The sequence below is a fragment of the Taeniopygia guttata genome, chromosome 1 (assembly GCF_048771995.1).
Source record: "Taeniopygia guttata chromosome 1, bTaeGut7.mat, whole genome shotgun sequence".
NCBI classification, from domain to species: domain Eukaryota; kingdom Metazoa; phylum Chordata; class Aves; order Passeriformes; family Estrildidae; genus Taeniopygia; species Taeniopygia guttata.
Window position 1 is genome coordinate 115,669,898 of NC_133024.1, and position 13,281 is coordinate 115,683,178.

Below are 13,281 nucleotides of genomic sequence, written 5' to 3' on the forward strand. Positions count from 1 at the left end.
CCAGCCTCCAACAGGGACCTACCCAGGTCTCGCCACAAACACTTGTCTGGGCTGTTGCCCATTTCCCACCCCCTCTGGCCTCTCCACTGTGCTCATCTATTTCTGCTGGACCTTTTGCATCCAGCTGTGCCCCTTGCAGGGGCCCGTCCCAGGGTCACTTGCCTGGTTTCAACTCCTTCTATGCCACAGTGACAGCATGAAGGATGCCAGGATGTAGATGTGGGTCAGAAAGTGGGACCAGAAGGGGCTCAGACCCATCCTCTGCTTTGTAAGGGCAGGTGGGCCAGGCAGGAGCTGCAGTGGGCTTGTGTGGGACGGCCCCTGCTGGCTGGCACACCTGGCGCACGTACCTGATAGAAAACCTGGGTGAAGGTGGGCACATTGTCGTTCACATCCTCCACAAGGACGGTGAGGTTGGCCTCAGTCTCGTGGCGAGTGTCAGAGGCGCGCAGGGTGAGGGTGTAGCGGCTGCGCTGTTCGTGGTCCAGTGGCCCCGTCAGGGCAATGTGGCCACCGTAGCGCAGCACCCCAAAGGTGTCTGCCATGTCCCCTTCCAGCAGCAGCGTGTAGGAGAGCGCAGGGCCCGAGTCCACATCGTTCCCAGTCAGCTGGGCTATCTGGGTGCCCAGCAGTGTGTCTGTGGGGAGCAGACAAGTGAGTAAGCTGACCATACCTGCCCAGCATACCTGGCTCACCTGGTGAGAAATCAGTTCAATCCAGAGCTTGAGCACCAGGAAGAGGGGAAGATGCCATGGGAGAGGGAGATGCTGGGGGGAAGACAAAGGTCTTGGGGTCGTGGAGGTATGGCATGGGCACAGGGCATACTGGCTGAGGACTGTGAGCAGGCAGGGCAGGTGTCTGCAGCCAGAGTCCTGGACATGGGGCAGGGGCCAGGGCTGAGTTGGTAATTCAGGTTGCTCCCTCAAGACACAGCAGCAGCACAAGGGTCATGCTGGAGAGCTCGGGGGGCTTCAGTGGGTCAGTGTGATCCAGCTCCTGACAAGGACAGGCCTGGCCTCCCTGGGGGCTCCTCCCCACCCCATGGTGCCCATCGTACCCCAGCTCTGGCCCTCAGTGCTGTGGCACTCACTCTCAGGGACACGGATCTCCCAGGGGACGGGGATGGTAGGGCTGTTGTCATTGATGTCCATCACCACCACGGTCAGCGTGGCCGAGCCCATGAGCGGTGGTGTTCCTCGGTCCATCGCTGTCACCACCAAGCTGTGGGCAGGCATGAGGGTCAGATGTGTGTCCACGCATGTGAGGGACCACCTCACCCGTGTACAGTTCCTGGGGCATGCACTGCACACCTGGGACATAAGTGCAGGTGTGCATGTGGTGGGGAAATGCGCAGCAGCTCAGACTCTGGGGTGATGGATCTGTGCAGTGTATCCTCTGGAGGTGTTTAGGAAAAGACTGGATGCTCTAGTCTAGCTGACAAGACGGTGACCAGTCACAGGCTGGACTCAGGAATCTCAGATGTCTTTTCCAGCCTCAAGGGTTCCGTGATTTGGAGAGCACAGGTGAGGCAGTGGGTGTGGTACACGGAGAGCATGGTGGGGCACAGCAGCAGGTTTTTGCACACCTAAGGCATGCGTTGAAATCTGGAAGGTGTGTGGGTGCAGGCAGGTGTCTGGGGTTCTCTGGCTGCTGGGGAACACTTGGAGCCTCTCTGGAATGGCAAGGGGTGTGTATATGGAAGGGATACACCAGACTCTCCCCTCGGGGGAAGAGGGCAGAGGAGCCCACAGCAATGGGGGCACATGTGGAGGGAGAGAACACGAACTAGGGGTCCTCATCTGAGCAAAGTGTGTGGGAAAGGGCAGGAGAAGCCTCAGATTCATGGTGGGGTGTTTGCCAGAATTTCACATACATGTGGATGGATATGTCCAGAGTGTGCACATATGGCGAGGGGCCCAGAGGACCTGTCTGGATGCAAGGGGACATCTGGGGGAGCTAGTGCAAGGGTCCTGTGCTTGGAGGTGGAAGAAATTGAGCAGATGCAGTGCGGATTAAGGAGACAGGAAGGGGAGTGGATGAACCTAGGGCCCTCTCACAATCTCCTCAGCTCTGTAGAGAACCGACTGAGCTGTGCGTGGGCTCATCTTGGCCATCTGGCTCCTGTGTCCTTCACTCCCACTGACCCTCAGCCGTGCGGCTTGATAGAGCCATTTTACAGCCAGGCTGGGACAGCTTTGGGGGTACCAAGAACAGTGTTCCCCATGCCCCAGGGCTCTGCTCCACAGCTCTGTCCCTGTCCTGGCATCCCCTAGCCTGGCCGCACTCACCGGGTCTGGGACCAGATCTCTCTGTCCAGGATGGCTGCAGTGGTAATGGTGCCAGTCTGAGGGTCAATGTGGTACAAGCCCGGCATTGGCAGGGACTGGTTGATGGCATAAGTCACCTGCCCATTCACTCCCTGGTCCAAGTCATCTGCCAGCACCTGCAAAGCCACATAAGATTCAGCTGTGGAGCTCCTGAGGCAGGACTTGTGTGCTGTTGCAAACCCCAGGACCATGCAGCCCCCATCCCATAACTCCAGTCAGGTCAGGTGTCCCTGTTTGTGCCCTGCCATACCTGGATGACAGGTGAGTCATAGCTCTGTGACTCCCAGATGAATGCCACATAGTTCTGCAGCTGGAAGCGGGGCAGGTTGTCGTTCACATCCTGGAGGTTGAGGTTTATGGCCATAAAGCCAAAGGAAGCTGCAGTCTCTGCCTGGATCACCAGGCGCAGCTGGGGGCTGGCCTCGAAGTCCAGGCTACTGGAGTCCTGCACTGAGATGGCACCTGGGAGGGAGAACGGAGGGAAGGGGGGAGTGACATACCAGCACCATCCATCCATCCATCCATCATCCATCATCCATCCATCCATCCATCCATCATCCATCATCCATCCATCCATCCATCCATCCATCCATCCATCCATCCATCATCCATCCATCCATCCATCATCCATCCATCCATCCATCCATCCATCCATCCATCCATCCATCATCCATCCATCCATCATCCATCCATCCATCCATCCATCCATCCATCCATCCATCATCCCTCCATCCATCCATCCATCCATCCATCCATCCATCCATCCATCCATCCATCATCCATCCATCCATCCATCCATCCATCATCCCTCCATCCATCCATCCCTCCATCCATCCATCCATCCATCCATCCATCCATCATCCATCCATCCATCCATCCATCCATCCATCCATCCATCCATCATCCATCCATCCATCCATCCATCCATCCATCCATCCATCCATCCATCCTTTCTCAGGTGGACAGACAGACACACTGAGCTCTTCCAAGCCCTCCTCACACTGCCAGCTTCTCATCATTCTCAAGAGCTGTCCTGAGTGATGACACCCACACCTTGCTGGGGACAGGCGGTTCCTGCTGACATTACAGCATGTGACAGTCCTCCCATCTGGAGCCCCCCCAAAGGTATGGAGCAGAATGAGCTGTTCCCACCATGACATAAGCTCATCCAGCTCCAAGCCAGAGACACCTCACTGCAGTGTTGAGTCCAGTCAGGGCCTTACAAAGTGTTCTGAGGACAGATACCCACTGCCACCAGCCTGAACCGTGGGCAGCTAGGCTGCTGGAGCAAAAAGGTGCTGCTGTCCCACCTGAGGAGGAGGAGCACAGCCAGCAGGATGTAGTGAACTAATTGACAACGTACCTATGGACACGTAGGGACACCTTCCATTATCCCAGGTTGCTCCAAGCCCTGTCCAACCTGGCCTAGGACACTTCCAGGGATGGAGCAGCCACAGCTTCTCTGGGTAACCTGTGCCAGAGCCTCACCACCTTCACAGGGAAGATATGTCTTCCCAAAATCCCATTTAACCCTGCTCTCTGAGGTTTTGGGAAAAGGTCTAATTATGGGGGGACCACAATTGCACTGGGAGCAGTGCTAACAGCCTCTGGCCAGTGACAGTCCACATTCCAGTACTAACACCTCTCACCTAACTGGTACAGAGTGTGGACAGTGCTCCTGTGCCCTGGGGGCCCCGAGCACCTGAGCAGGCATGAGCAGAGCTCCCCAGGTGTTCCTGGAGCTGTACCTGAGCTGGGCTGGATCAGGAAAGTGTTCCTCTCGTTGCCACTGACGATGCTGTAGGTGATGTGCCCCGAGGAGCCCCCTGTGTGTATGGCCTGGACACTCGCCACCTCAGTACCTGGGAGAGCAAAAGGGTATGAAGAGACAGTGGAGCCCCAGAGCACATGGCAAAGGGTTAGGGTGATGCAGGGCAGCGTGTGCTGCACCACAGGAGCACTGCTCTGCCTGATGACACTGTGACAGGGGACAGATCTAAGGTCAATGTTGGGCTGGGAGCCTGCTGTCATGGTGCCTATCCATGGCTCCTCAGTGGTCTGACTGTGACCTGGGGACCTTCTAGGAACACTTGGACAACTGTGGCTGCGTACAGCGATCTGAGCACTCAGGCCAGCCTACAGGGACACCACCCTGACCAGCCTGGGCACCACTCAGACCCTGCAGCTCCTTGGGTCTGCCCAAAGCTTAACAAGACTTCCCCAGACCCCACAGTGCTCTCTGCTCTGAGTTCTCCACAGCACTGTTCCCACCTCCCCTTGTGCCCTATCCCATTCCATCACAGGACTCTCTGTTCACTGCCAGTGGGTACCTGGGGCGGCATTTTCGGCCAGGGCCACATCACTGGTGCTGCGAGGAAAGCGCAACCCCTGGTAGGGCTCCTCCTGCACATGGATCACCACCACCCCTGTGGAGGAGAGCGCCGGCTGCCCCAGGTCCATGGCCAGCACGAAGAGCGTCCGCTGGCGCTGGCTGAGGGAGCCAAGGCGCTGCAGCAGACGGATTTCCCCCGTGTAGGAGTTGATCATGAAGGCGGAGCTGGGGGTGGCAAAGCGGTACAGGATGGAGGCATTGGCACCCGCGTCCCTGTCCTCGGCCTTCATGGTGGCCACCACATCCATGAGCGGCGTGTCGCGGGACAGGTTGACGGTGAGCGGGCTCTGCAGGAAGGCCGGAACGTGGTCGTTGACATCTCGCACCACGACAGTGACACGCACAGCCGCACTCTTGGGCTCCCATGGTGCCGAGTCCACCGCCTTGGCCAGGAAGCTGTAGGTGGGCTGGCGCTCCCGGTCCAGCGCCTGGGCACTCCGGATGCACCCGCTTTGTGGCTCCACCTGGAACATGCCCAGCGACTCGTTGCCCAGGTAGTAGGAGACCTGCCCATTGGTGCCCTCATCTGGGTCTTCAGCCACCACCTGCAGCACCAGGGCACCGACTGGCAAGTCCTCTGGCACCTCCACCGTGTAGCTGGCCTGAGCAAAACTGGGTGCATTGTCATTGAGGTCCAACACCTGCACAGTCACCGACATGGTGGCACTGCGTGGGGGGGAGCCGTGGTCCTGCACCACTACAATGAGGCTGTAGGAAGCAATTTGCTCTCGGTCAAGAGCATGTGCAGTGGAGAGGACACCGGAGACAGGGTCTAGGCTGAAATCCTGCCCAGGGTCTCCACCTAAAAGAGAAGAGAGGGAGCATGCCTATCACTGGAATGAGAAAGGCCCCAGAGAGCATGAAGCCCCCCACAGTGGGACCTGGCAGGGTGGGTAGAGTGAGCCCCAGTGGGAGCAAACTCCTTGGGCTAGCTCCATACGAAGAATTTAATCTAACCACACACAGGCTAGTGCTGCTGCCACGGGGAGTTGCCAGGCATCCTGTGACAGGATACAGCAAAAATCTCACTTGGCAACCTGTGAATTAACAGGTCAGAGCAGCCAGGAGAGGTGTGGAACTGGTCTAAGCCTGAGGAACTAGACACAAGCCTGGGGAATGAGCAGTGTACCCTGTCCAGATCTTAGGGTGCTCTTCACTGGGGGCAGAGAGCTGAGAGATGACAGCAATGCTGTGCAGTTTGGAGCAGGAGAGAACTGACATGGAATGAGACTGATGCAGTTGATGTCCCCAGATCCAGGGAAGCCCAGGGAGAATCCTTGCCCAGTCCCACACTCCCATCTCACCTGCCACCCGGTATTCCAGGCGTCCGTTCTCCCCACCATCAGGATCAGTGGCCCGCAGGGTGTAGAGTGCCACACGACTCTGGTTCTCAGGAACCTCCACGGAAAAGGACTCACTCTCCAGGTGGGGTGCATGGTCATTCTCATCCTCCACTGTGACCCACACTGTGGCCTTGGTGAGGCTGGGCGGCAGGCCGGCATCCCGCGCATAGACTGCAGGACAGTGAGAGCACCAGAGGCTGCCTTGACTGGGAGCTACAGTCACAGTGCTTCTGTGACAACACCCAGGCACCCACAGGGGCAGCCAGGCATGTGAGCATCAGCATTTCTGCAGCCCCAAAACACCCCACAGCTCTGCTGTGCCCCACATCCCTCCTCCCTCCCCATGGCCTGCCCTGTCTGCAACACTCCCCACCCCAGCAGTGGGAGTCTCTGTGTACCCACTGACCCCCTGGCTGCTGCCTCCCCTTGTTTACCTGTCAGCACGTGCTGCTCCTGCTCCTCCCGGTCCAGGGCACGTGTGGTGACAATGAGCCCTGTCTGTGGGTGGATGGAGAACGGCCCCCCGGAGAGACCCCCATAGGACACTTGCCCATTGGCACCTGTGGGTGCAAAGGTGGTCTGAAGGCAGCCCAGCAGCAGCCCCAGTTTGGCTCCCAGTCCTGCACCTCCTGGCTCTCACCCGGGGCTCACAGGCTGCGTGAGAGGGTGAGCTTTCTCCCTGGTGGCAGAGGTGTGTGACAGCCTAAGCCAGCTGCTGGGATGCCAGATGGGCCAAGAACCCACAGAACAAAGGTCATGGGCCAGGGGACCAGAGGGAACCACAGTCCTAGTTCCATTCCCATCCTCTCCCAGGGTTCAGCCCATCTCCTGCCTCCAGGCCAAGTGCTGATCCTTCCCTCTGGTCAGCTGGGCTCTCCAGACTGGCAGAAGGGAGCAGGGTATGCCCAGACCTGGGGCTGCATTTCCAGACAGACCCTAACTGAACTGGGCAGCTCACCCTCGCTTGCATCCTCACCCAGATCCCGGTCCGTGGCCAGCACCTGCAGCACTGGGCTGCCGGCCGGCAGGTTCTCCATGACGTGGGCTTCATACTCAGGTTTCTCAAAGACAGGAGCCTCGTCGTTGACGTCCAGCACCAGTACAGACAGCAGCTGTGTGGCTGAGAGGCGTGGGAAGCCATGGTCTGTGGCCACCACCGTCAGGTTGTGCTGTGCCACCTCCTCCCGGTTCAGGGCCCGCACAATGGAGAGTGCACCTGTGGACACAGGAGAAGGGCAAGCTGGCACCAGGCCTTATGCTTTGGGACTGCTGTATGGCTGCAGGCACTGGGCTGCAGGACAGATAGGTTCCAGGAGACAGCAGCACAGTGCCAACCAGATGGTGTGCTCGGGACTCCCTGTACCCCCAGTCTCCCTCCTCCGGGCTCCCCAGCCCACACCTCCTCCCACGCACCGCGCAACGTCCTCACGTACCCCTGCACCCTCCTCAGCCTCCGTGTTCCCGGGATCCCTGCCACCACCTCTGCACCCTCCCAGCCCTCACCCGTGCTGGGGTTGAGGTGGAAGCGGCCATCAGCGTTGCCTGCTCGCAAGGAGTAGCTCACACGTCCGTTCTCTCCCAGATCACTGTCCTGGGCCACCACGTGCAGTGCCACAAAGCCCGTGGGCTGGTCCTCCATGACGCTGACAGTGGCCGGGGAGAGGAAGATGGGCACGTTGTCGTTCTCATCGGTGACAAACACGCGGGCTGTGACAGCGGCCGAGCGGCGCTGGCTGACGTTGCGGGCCTGGTCTGTGGCCTCCACCACCAGCAGGAAGAAGGCAGTGGCCTCTCGGTCGAGGCCCTGGCGCAGGCTCAGCTGCCCCGAGCGGCCGTCGAGCTGGAAGGGGGCTCCGGGTGGCTCCAGGTGCAGCAGAGCATAGCGCACCTGGCTGTTGGGGCCCACTCCATCCCCATCCAGCGCCTGGAAGGTGAAGATGGAGGAGCCAGCCTGGGCATTTTCAGGCACCACAATGGTAATGGGGTCTTCGGGGAAGGTGGGTGCCTGGTCATTGCAGTCCTGTACATGGATCTGGACCAGCACCAACCTGCTGGAGGGATAGCCGTGCTGTGTGTCCTCAGCACTCACCTGGAGCACGTGCCGTGCCCCAGCTTCATAGTCCAGCTCACGGGCGGCGTAAATCTCCCCTGTCATACTGTCAACCACAAAGGTGCCATCCCCACCACCTCCTACCACCGTGTAGATCAGTTGTCCTTGTGCAGGGGCGTCCAGGGGCGCCACTGAACCAATCACAGACCCCGGCTTGACCCCCTCAAGAGGATGCAGGGTCAACACGGTGGCATCAGGCCGTGGCAGCACACGGGAGGATGACAACACCTGTGAGGAGAGGAAGGAGTGAGTGGCATGCACAGGGGGCTATGGCCAGGACACACGCTGGAATGCAGGGGGGTCCCTCTGCTCCTCAGAATACACTTTTCACTGTGAGGGTGCCTGTGTCCTGGCACAAGTCGCCCATAGGTGGTAGAGTCTCCAGCCCTGGAGACAGCCAGAAGTCACCCAGACAACCCCATCTGAGCAGGGGGCTGGAGAAGGTGACCTTCACATGTGCCCTCCCTCAGCCACTCTTGGGCTCTGCAACTGGGTCCAATACTGTAAAGCCAACAGATATCAGGAGAAACAATTCTGCAAACATAAGCAAGAGTGAATAAGAAGAGAGGTCATACTCATCCAGATGGGATGCACAGAAAGAGAACTCAGTATGACCCCAAGATAAGTAAATACTATCAATAGTTTTATTAAAGATATTAGAGTTAATTTGGGCATGAGGTGCACTTGCAGATGGGAGAGAGGATGCTGTAAAGGCTACCACAGTATGACCTGAAGGGAAAACCCACTGAAGAAGCACATTCCTGTCAAGGAGCTGAGGAAAACAGGAGTAACAACTAACCTGTCAGCCCAGAGAGGATCAAACCCAGTGACTGTCAAGCAAATATCTATTACAGGGATGCAAACCAGCATGATGGGGATGGCCAGCCTAGCCTCAGTGCTCTGGAGGCTGCAGAACAGCTCTGATGACAAGAACAGTTACAGACGAAGTGTAAAAAGGCAATGGTATAAAATATGTTTCTGGTGGATGAAGGCAGTTGTGGCAGGCTAACAGCAGGCTCCACTCTTCAAGAGAACGTGGTATATCACACCCACCTGGGCTAGAACTCAGCTCTGGAGCTCCCACACTAGCGAGTGACAGGCGCAGAGTGGGGATGGCTGTGTGACAAAGGACTGAGAAACCAGCTGGCTCAAGGGAGCAATGGGCAGGGCTGGTGCAGGTGGCACAGCAAGGACAGGCAAATGGCCTTGGCAACTGCAAGGACATGGACGAGAAGATGTGAAACAATGTTCATGGGAGTGCCTTGATGGGGGAACCAGAGCCTCTGCTGTAAAAGGAAGCTCATTACTAACAGTAAAGAAAGGATGTAGTTGTTTGGGCAGTACCAGGCAGGGAGTACCAAAGTGACACAGATATGAGGGGCACCCTGCAGGTCAGAATAAACACTATGCAGCTCAGGACACTGGTTTCGGCAGATGCTGAGAAGAGTGGAAATCTCTGTGCAGGGAACCTCTGACGTCTTTCCTGCCCCAGGGTATCTAGGACAGGGTCGGCCGTCTAAAGCCTGGAGAAAGCAGAACTGCAATTGGCAGTTCTTTGGACATGAGAACAGGTGCAGGGTCATCCCTTCCCATCCAGGTTCTCCCTGTGGATTTTAGGGCTGGATCAAGAGCTGAGCAGGCTCACCCACAGATGAAGGCGGTAGAGGATGAGGAGGTGCGGAGAAAGGCTGCCAAGTAGCTGGATGTGTCTTCCAAGAGGCAGGTGTTGGGCAGATGGCACAGGGACAAGAGGAGCTGGCGGGCAGGGAGAGGGGCTCAGTTACCTGGACACGGACGATGGCTGACGTGCTGCGAGGCGCTGTGCCGTGGTCGCTGGCTGTCACCGTGAAGATGTACTCCGGCCGGTCCTTGCGCCGCAGAACAGCAGCTGTCCGCAGCTCTCCGGTAGCCACATGCAGAGTGAAACGCTCTGCCCAGGCTCCTGCAGAGAGAGGGGAATGTGGCTGGGGGAAGCATGGCACTGGGAGGGCAGGGGAGGGTGCCAAGGAGGGGAGTTTGCTGTGGGGATCCCGAGCAGTGGGCACCCATCTGCCTGGGTGATGGCTGCCAGACAGAGCAGCATGGATTTGCCAGTTCTGGAGCTCCTACCTATCAGGGAGTAGATGATGGTCCCATTCTCCCCCTCGTCAGGGTCCTTGGCCTGCAGGGAGGCGACCAGGAGTCCTGATGGCTTCTCTTCCAGCACCTACAGCATGGCCCAGGGAGTAGTTGAGTGGCACAGGGAACCTCTGAGATCACCCCACAGCCCCCTCAGCACAGCATAGGTCTGCACCATTGTGCACCAGCCCTACACCTTACCCACAACACAGACTCCCTACAGGACCCACAAGCTGTGCCTGAGGCTGGGAACACGCAGGAGCCCACAGGGAGGTTCTGCCTCACCAGCCCTCCTCCCCTTCTGTCCCATTTAACAGCGCACTCGGCAGTGTGGAGGCACACTGGAGGAGGGCACTGCCTCCCCCTGTTACACCCAGAGCCTCTGCAGACAGGTAAATGCAGGGCTCCACAACAGTCCTGGCTCTCCCTGCCCCAACAGACACCTTCAGCTAGAAATGCCAATGTGTGACCCCTGACAGCCCAGTGCCAGCCTCCCTGGCCACAGCCAGAGATATTCTCAATTGCCACACTTAGCCAGGGAGGTTTCTCACCTCTGGAACTGCAGCTGGGAGATCTTCTGGGGCTCAGGTACCTCAACCTGGGGCTTTTCCCTTCTCTCCCTTGTTCCTGGGTAGCACTGCCTGGCTGTAGGTACTTTAGACCCCCAATTTATGCCAGTGCAGCACAAGACTATTGAGACATCAATCACACGAGCTCAGGTAACCTTGTGTCCTGAGGGGACCCACTTCCTTTGCCACCGAGACCACACATTACAGCACTGCACACCTTTTCTGGATAGCTATGGAATGGGATGCACCCCCATCACTGTCCCTCAGCACCTGTCAGGTTTTGGAACCATCCTCAGCAAACATCCCCTCCCTGCTGCAGACCTGCCCCCTCCAGCACACAATCTTTGGTGGAACAGGACTCCCACATGGCACAGGCTCTGCTATTCCTTCCACCCCAGCAGATGCCAAATTCCCACCTCAAGGGGACAGACCTCACATACCCATCCCATCAGCACATCCTGTGGCAGAGACCACCCTCCCAGACCAGCTGTGCAGGGTGATCTGTGCCACTTAATGCATTTAGGAAAGGGACAAGTGGAATCCAAGCACGACTCTGGAGAAGAGGATGCAGGTTTCCAGGTGGAGGTGAGGGCCAGAGCTATTGCCCAAGCTGCTGGCACTGTGCTGAAGCCCTGGGAGGGGAGACCAGAGGAGCTGGACTTGTTCAGCCAGGCTAGGCAGTGCTGGGACTGTGCTCTGTAAACACTGGGAGAGGGAGGGAAATTCCAGGGAGAGAGGACAGCTTTTTAAGCAAAAACACAATATTGGCACAAGAACAAATGAGCATAAAATGGTCAGAAATTAGTTTAGGCTGGAAATGAAGAGATGTTTTCTAGTACCAGATCAAGGAATCTGGAACAGCCTTTCACAGCAGTGATGGAGGCACAGACCTAAATATAGCCTGGCCCTTGATGAAAGGAAGGTCTGCGTGGACACCTCAATGTGGGGCCATGCTTCAGAGGCCCCTTCCAACCTCTCCCTGCCACAGGCCGGGGCAACATCTGCCCCCACTGCCCTCAACCCAGACTTGAGTGGCTCCTGCTCAGCAGGCAGGGACACTCTCCCTTCCCTGAGGAATCAGAGCCCTTTGAGAAAAGCAGACATGACAGAGGAGTTACACGAGCACACCTACATGTACAAATGCCAGTCCTGTCACACAGGCAGGAACAAGCAGTGATGGCAGCAGGCTTGCCCATGCACACTGGTAAGACGGTGGCCATGTGGGCATATCTGGGTCTTCCCACCCTCCCCAAAGGCTGCTGCAAACACCAGCCTGGTCCCAGGCTTACAGAGCCCTTCTGGCCACAAGCACAGCTCCGGCAGGGGCTGGCAGTGGATGTACAGAAATGTGAGAAACATGGTACATATGGAACAATCCTCCTGTGAATTTCCCCGGCTCCCAGCCCACTGTGGCTCAGACACTTCCTGAGCCACAGATCATATTTGTGTTCACCAGCTTTTGATGGATTTTTTTCTTTCCATGAATTCATCGAGTTTTGAACCCATGCAACTCTGGACAATGATTTCACAATTTAATTACATTCTGCATGAAGAAATGCTGCCTGTGTTTATTTTAAACCTGCTGCCTGGTCAGTTCTTATGGAGTTGCCAGCCTTGTGTTATGAAAAAAGCAACTTCTCATTTCCCCATGACTCTGTGCACACCTTTGTGATATTCCTGCAGCTTTGTCCATGCCAAAGGATGTTTTATTTCTGCTTGGAACCATTATCTGCCAGAGATTTCGTTAACATCCTTTTCTAAACAGTTTCTATCACTTCTGCTCACTTAGGGAACAGAACCAGACAGAAAGTGTGGGCAGAATCTGAGTTGTGGGTGATGATATTTTCTTTCATTCTCTGTTTCTTTTCCAATTAAGCTCAGCATTTGATTTGCTTTTTTGCCTGCCCTGAGTCTGGTGAGGCACATTCACACAGCTCCAGGCTTCTCCCCAAGCTGAAGCAGCCAGTTCAGAGCCCACCCCTAACACCACTCTGCATTGCTTTCCAGCAACTTGCTTAGCAGCAGTGATTTCATGTCCCATCATCTTCCCTGACCCTACAGTGGAACACGATCCTTCTACAGTTTTTCACAGGGAGCCTTCACCTTGAATGCTGTACATTGAACAGTGACATCAACCATCACATCTTTGAGAGGATACCAAAAAACACCAGCATCAGGGGCACGCCCTCTGTGAAAACAGGCACTCTCTTCCTTCCCTTTGCTCCCTCTCCCCTCTCCTAGCAATCATTCCCTGGGAGGATCCATCACTGCAGACCCTTTGCACACACCCCCTGTACTGCCAGCACATCTCCAAAGTGCTTCATCTCAGCATGCCGCAGCTGGTGCTCAAAGGTGCCGACACAGAACCCTCCTCTGCTTTGCCTGAAGAACACTGACATGAATGCTGCCCTAGCAGGTCCAC

The 13,281-nt window shown here is 56.9% G+C and overlaps 1 protein-coding gene across 1 annotated transcript in view; it reads right to left on the bottom strand.

Annotated features, from left to right (window-relative positions):
• Positions 1 to 13,281, bottom strand: part of DCHS1 (dachsous cadherin-related 1) — a 43,775-nt gene that overhangs the window by 5,513 nt on the left and 24,981 nt on the right. The window contains exons 8-19 of the mRNA XM_030284897.4: positions 10,282 to 10,378; positions 9,957 to 10,114; positions 7,566 to 8,400; positions 7,039 to 7,278; positions 6,497 to 6,622; positions 6,024 to 6,233; positions 4,658 to 5,521; positions 4,076 to 4,189; positions 2,578 to 2,789; positions 2,289 to 2,443; positions 1,091 to 1,221; positions 351 to 637 (exon numbers count right to left, since the gene is read on the bottom strand). Of these exons, the coding sequence (XP_030140757.4) occupies positions 351 to 637; positions 1,091 to 1,221; positions 2,289 to 2,443; positions 2,578 to 2,789; positions 4,076 to 4,189; positions 4,658 to 5,521; positions 6,024 to 6,233; positions 6,497 to 6,622; positions 7,039 to 7,278; positions 7,566 to 8,400; positions 9,957 to 10,114; positions 10,282 to 10,378 (3,429 nt within the window). The remainder of the gene's footprint in view (positions 1 to 350; positions 638 to 1,090; positions 1,222 to 2,288; positions 2,444 to 2,577; positions 2,790 to 4,075; positions 4,190 to 4,657; positions 5,522 to 6,023; positions 6,234 to 6,496; positions 6,623 to 7,038; positions 7,279 to 7,565; positions 8,401 to 9,956; positions 10,115 to 10,281; positions 10,379 to 13,281) is intronic.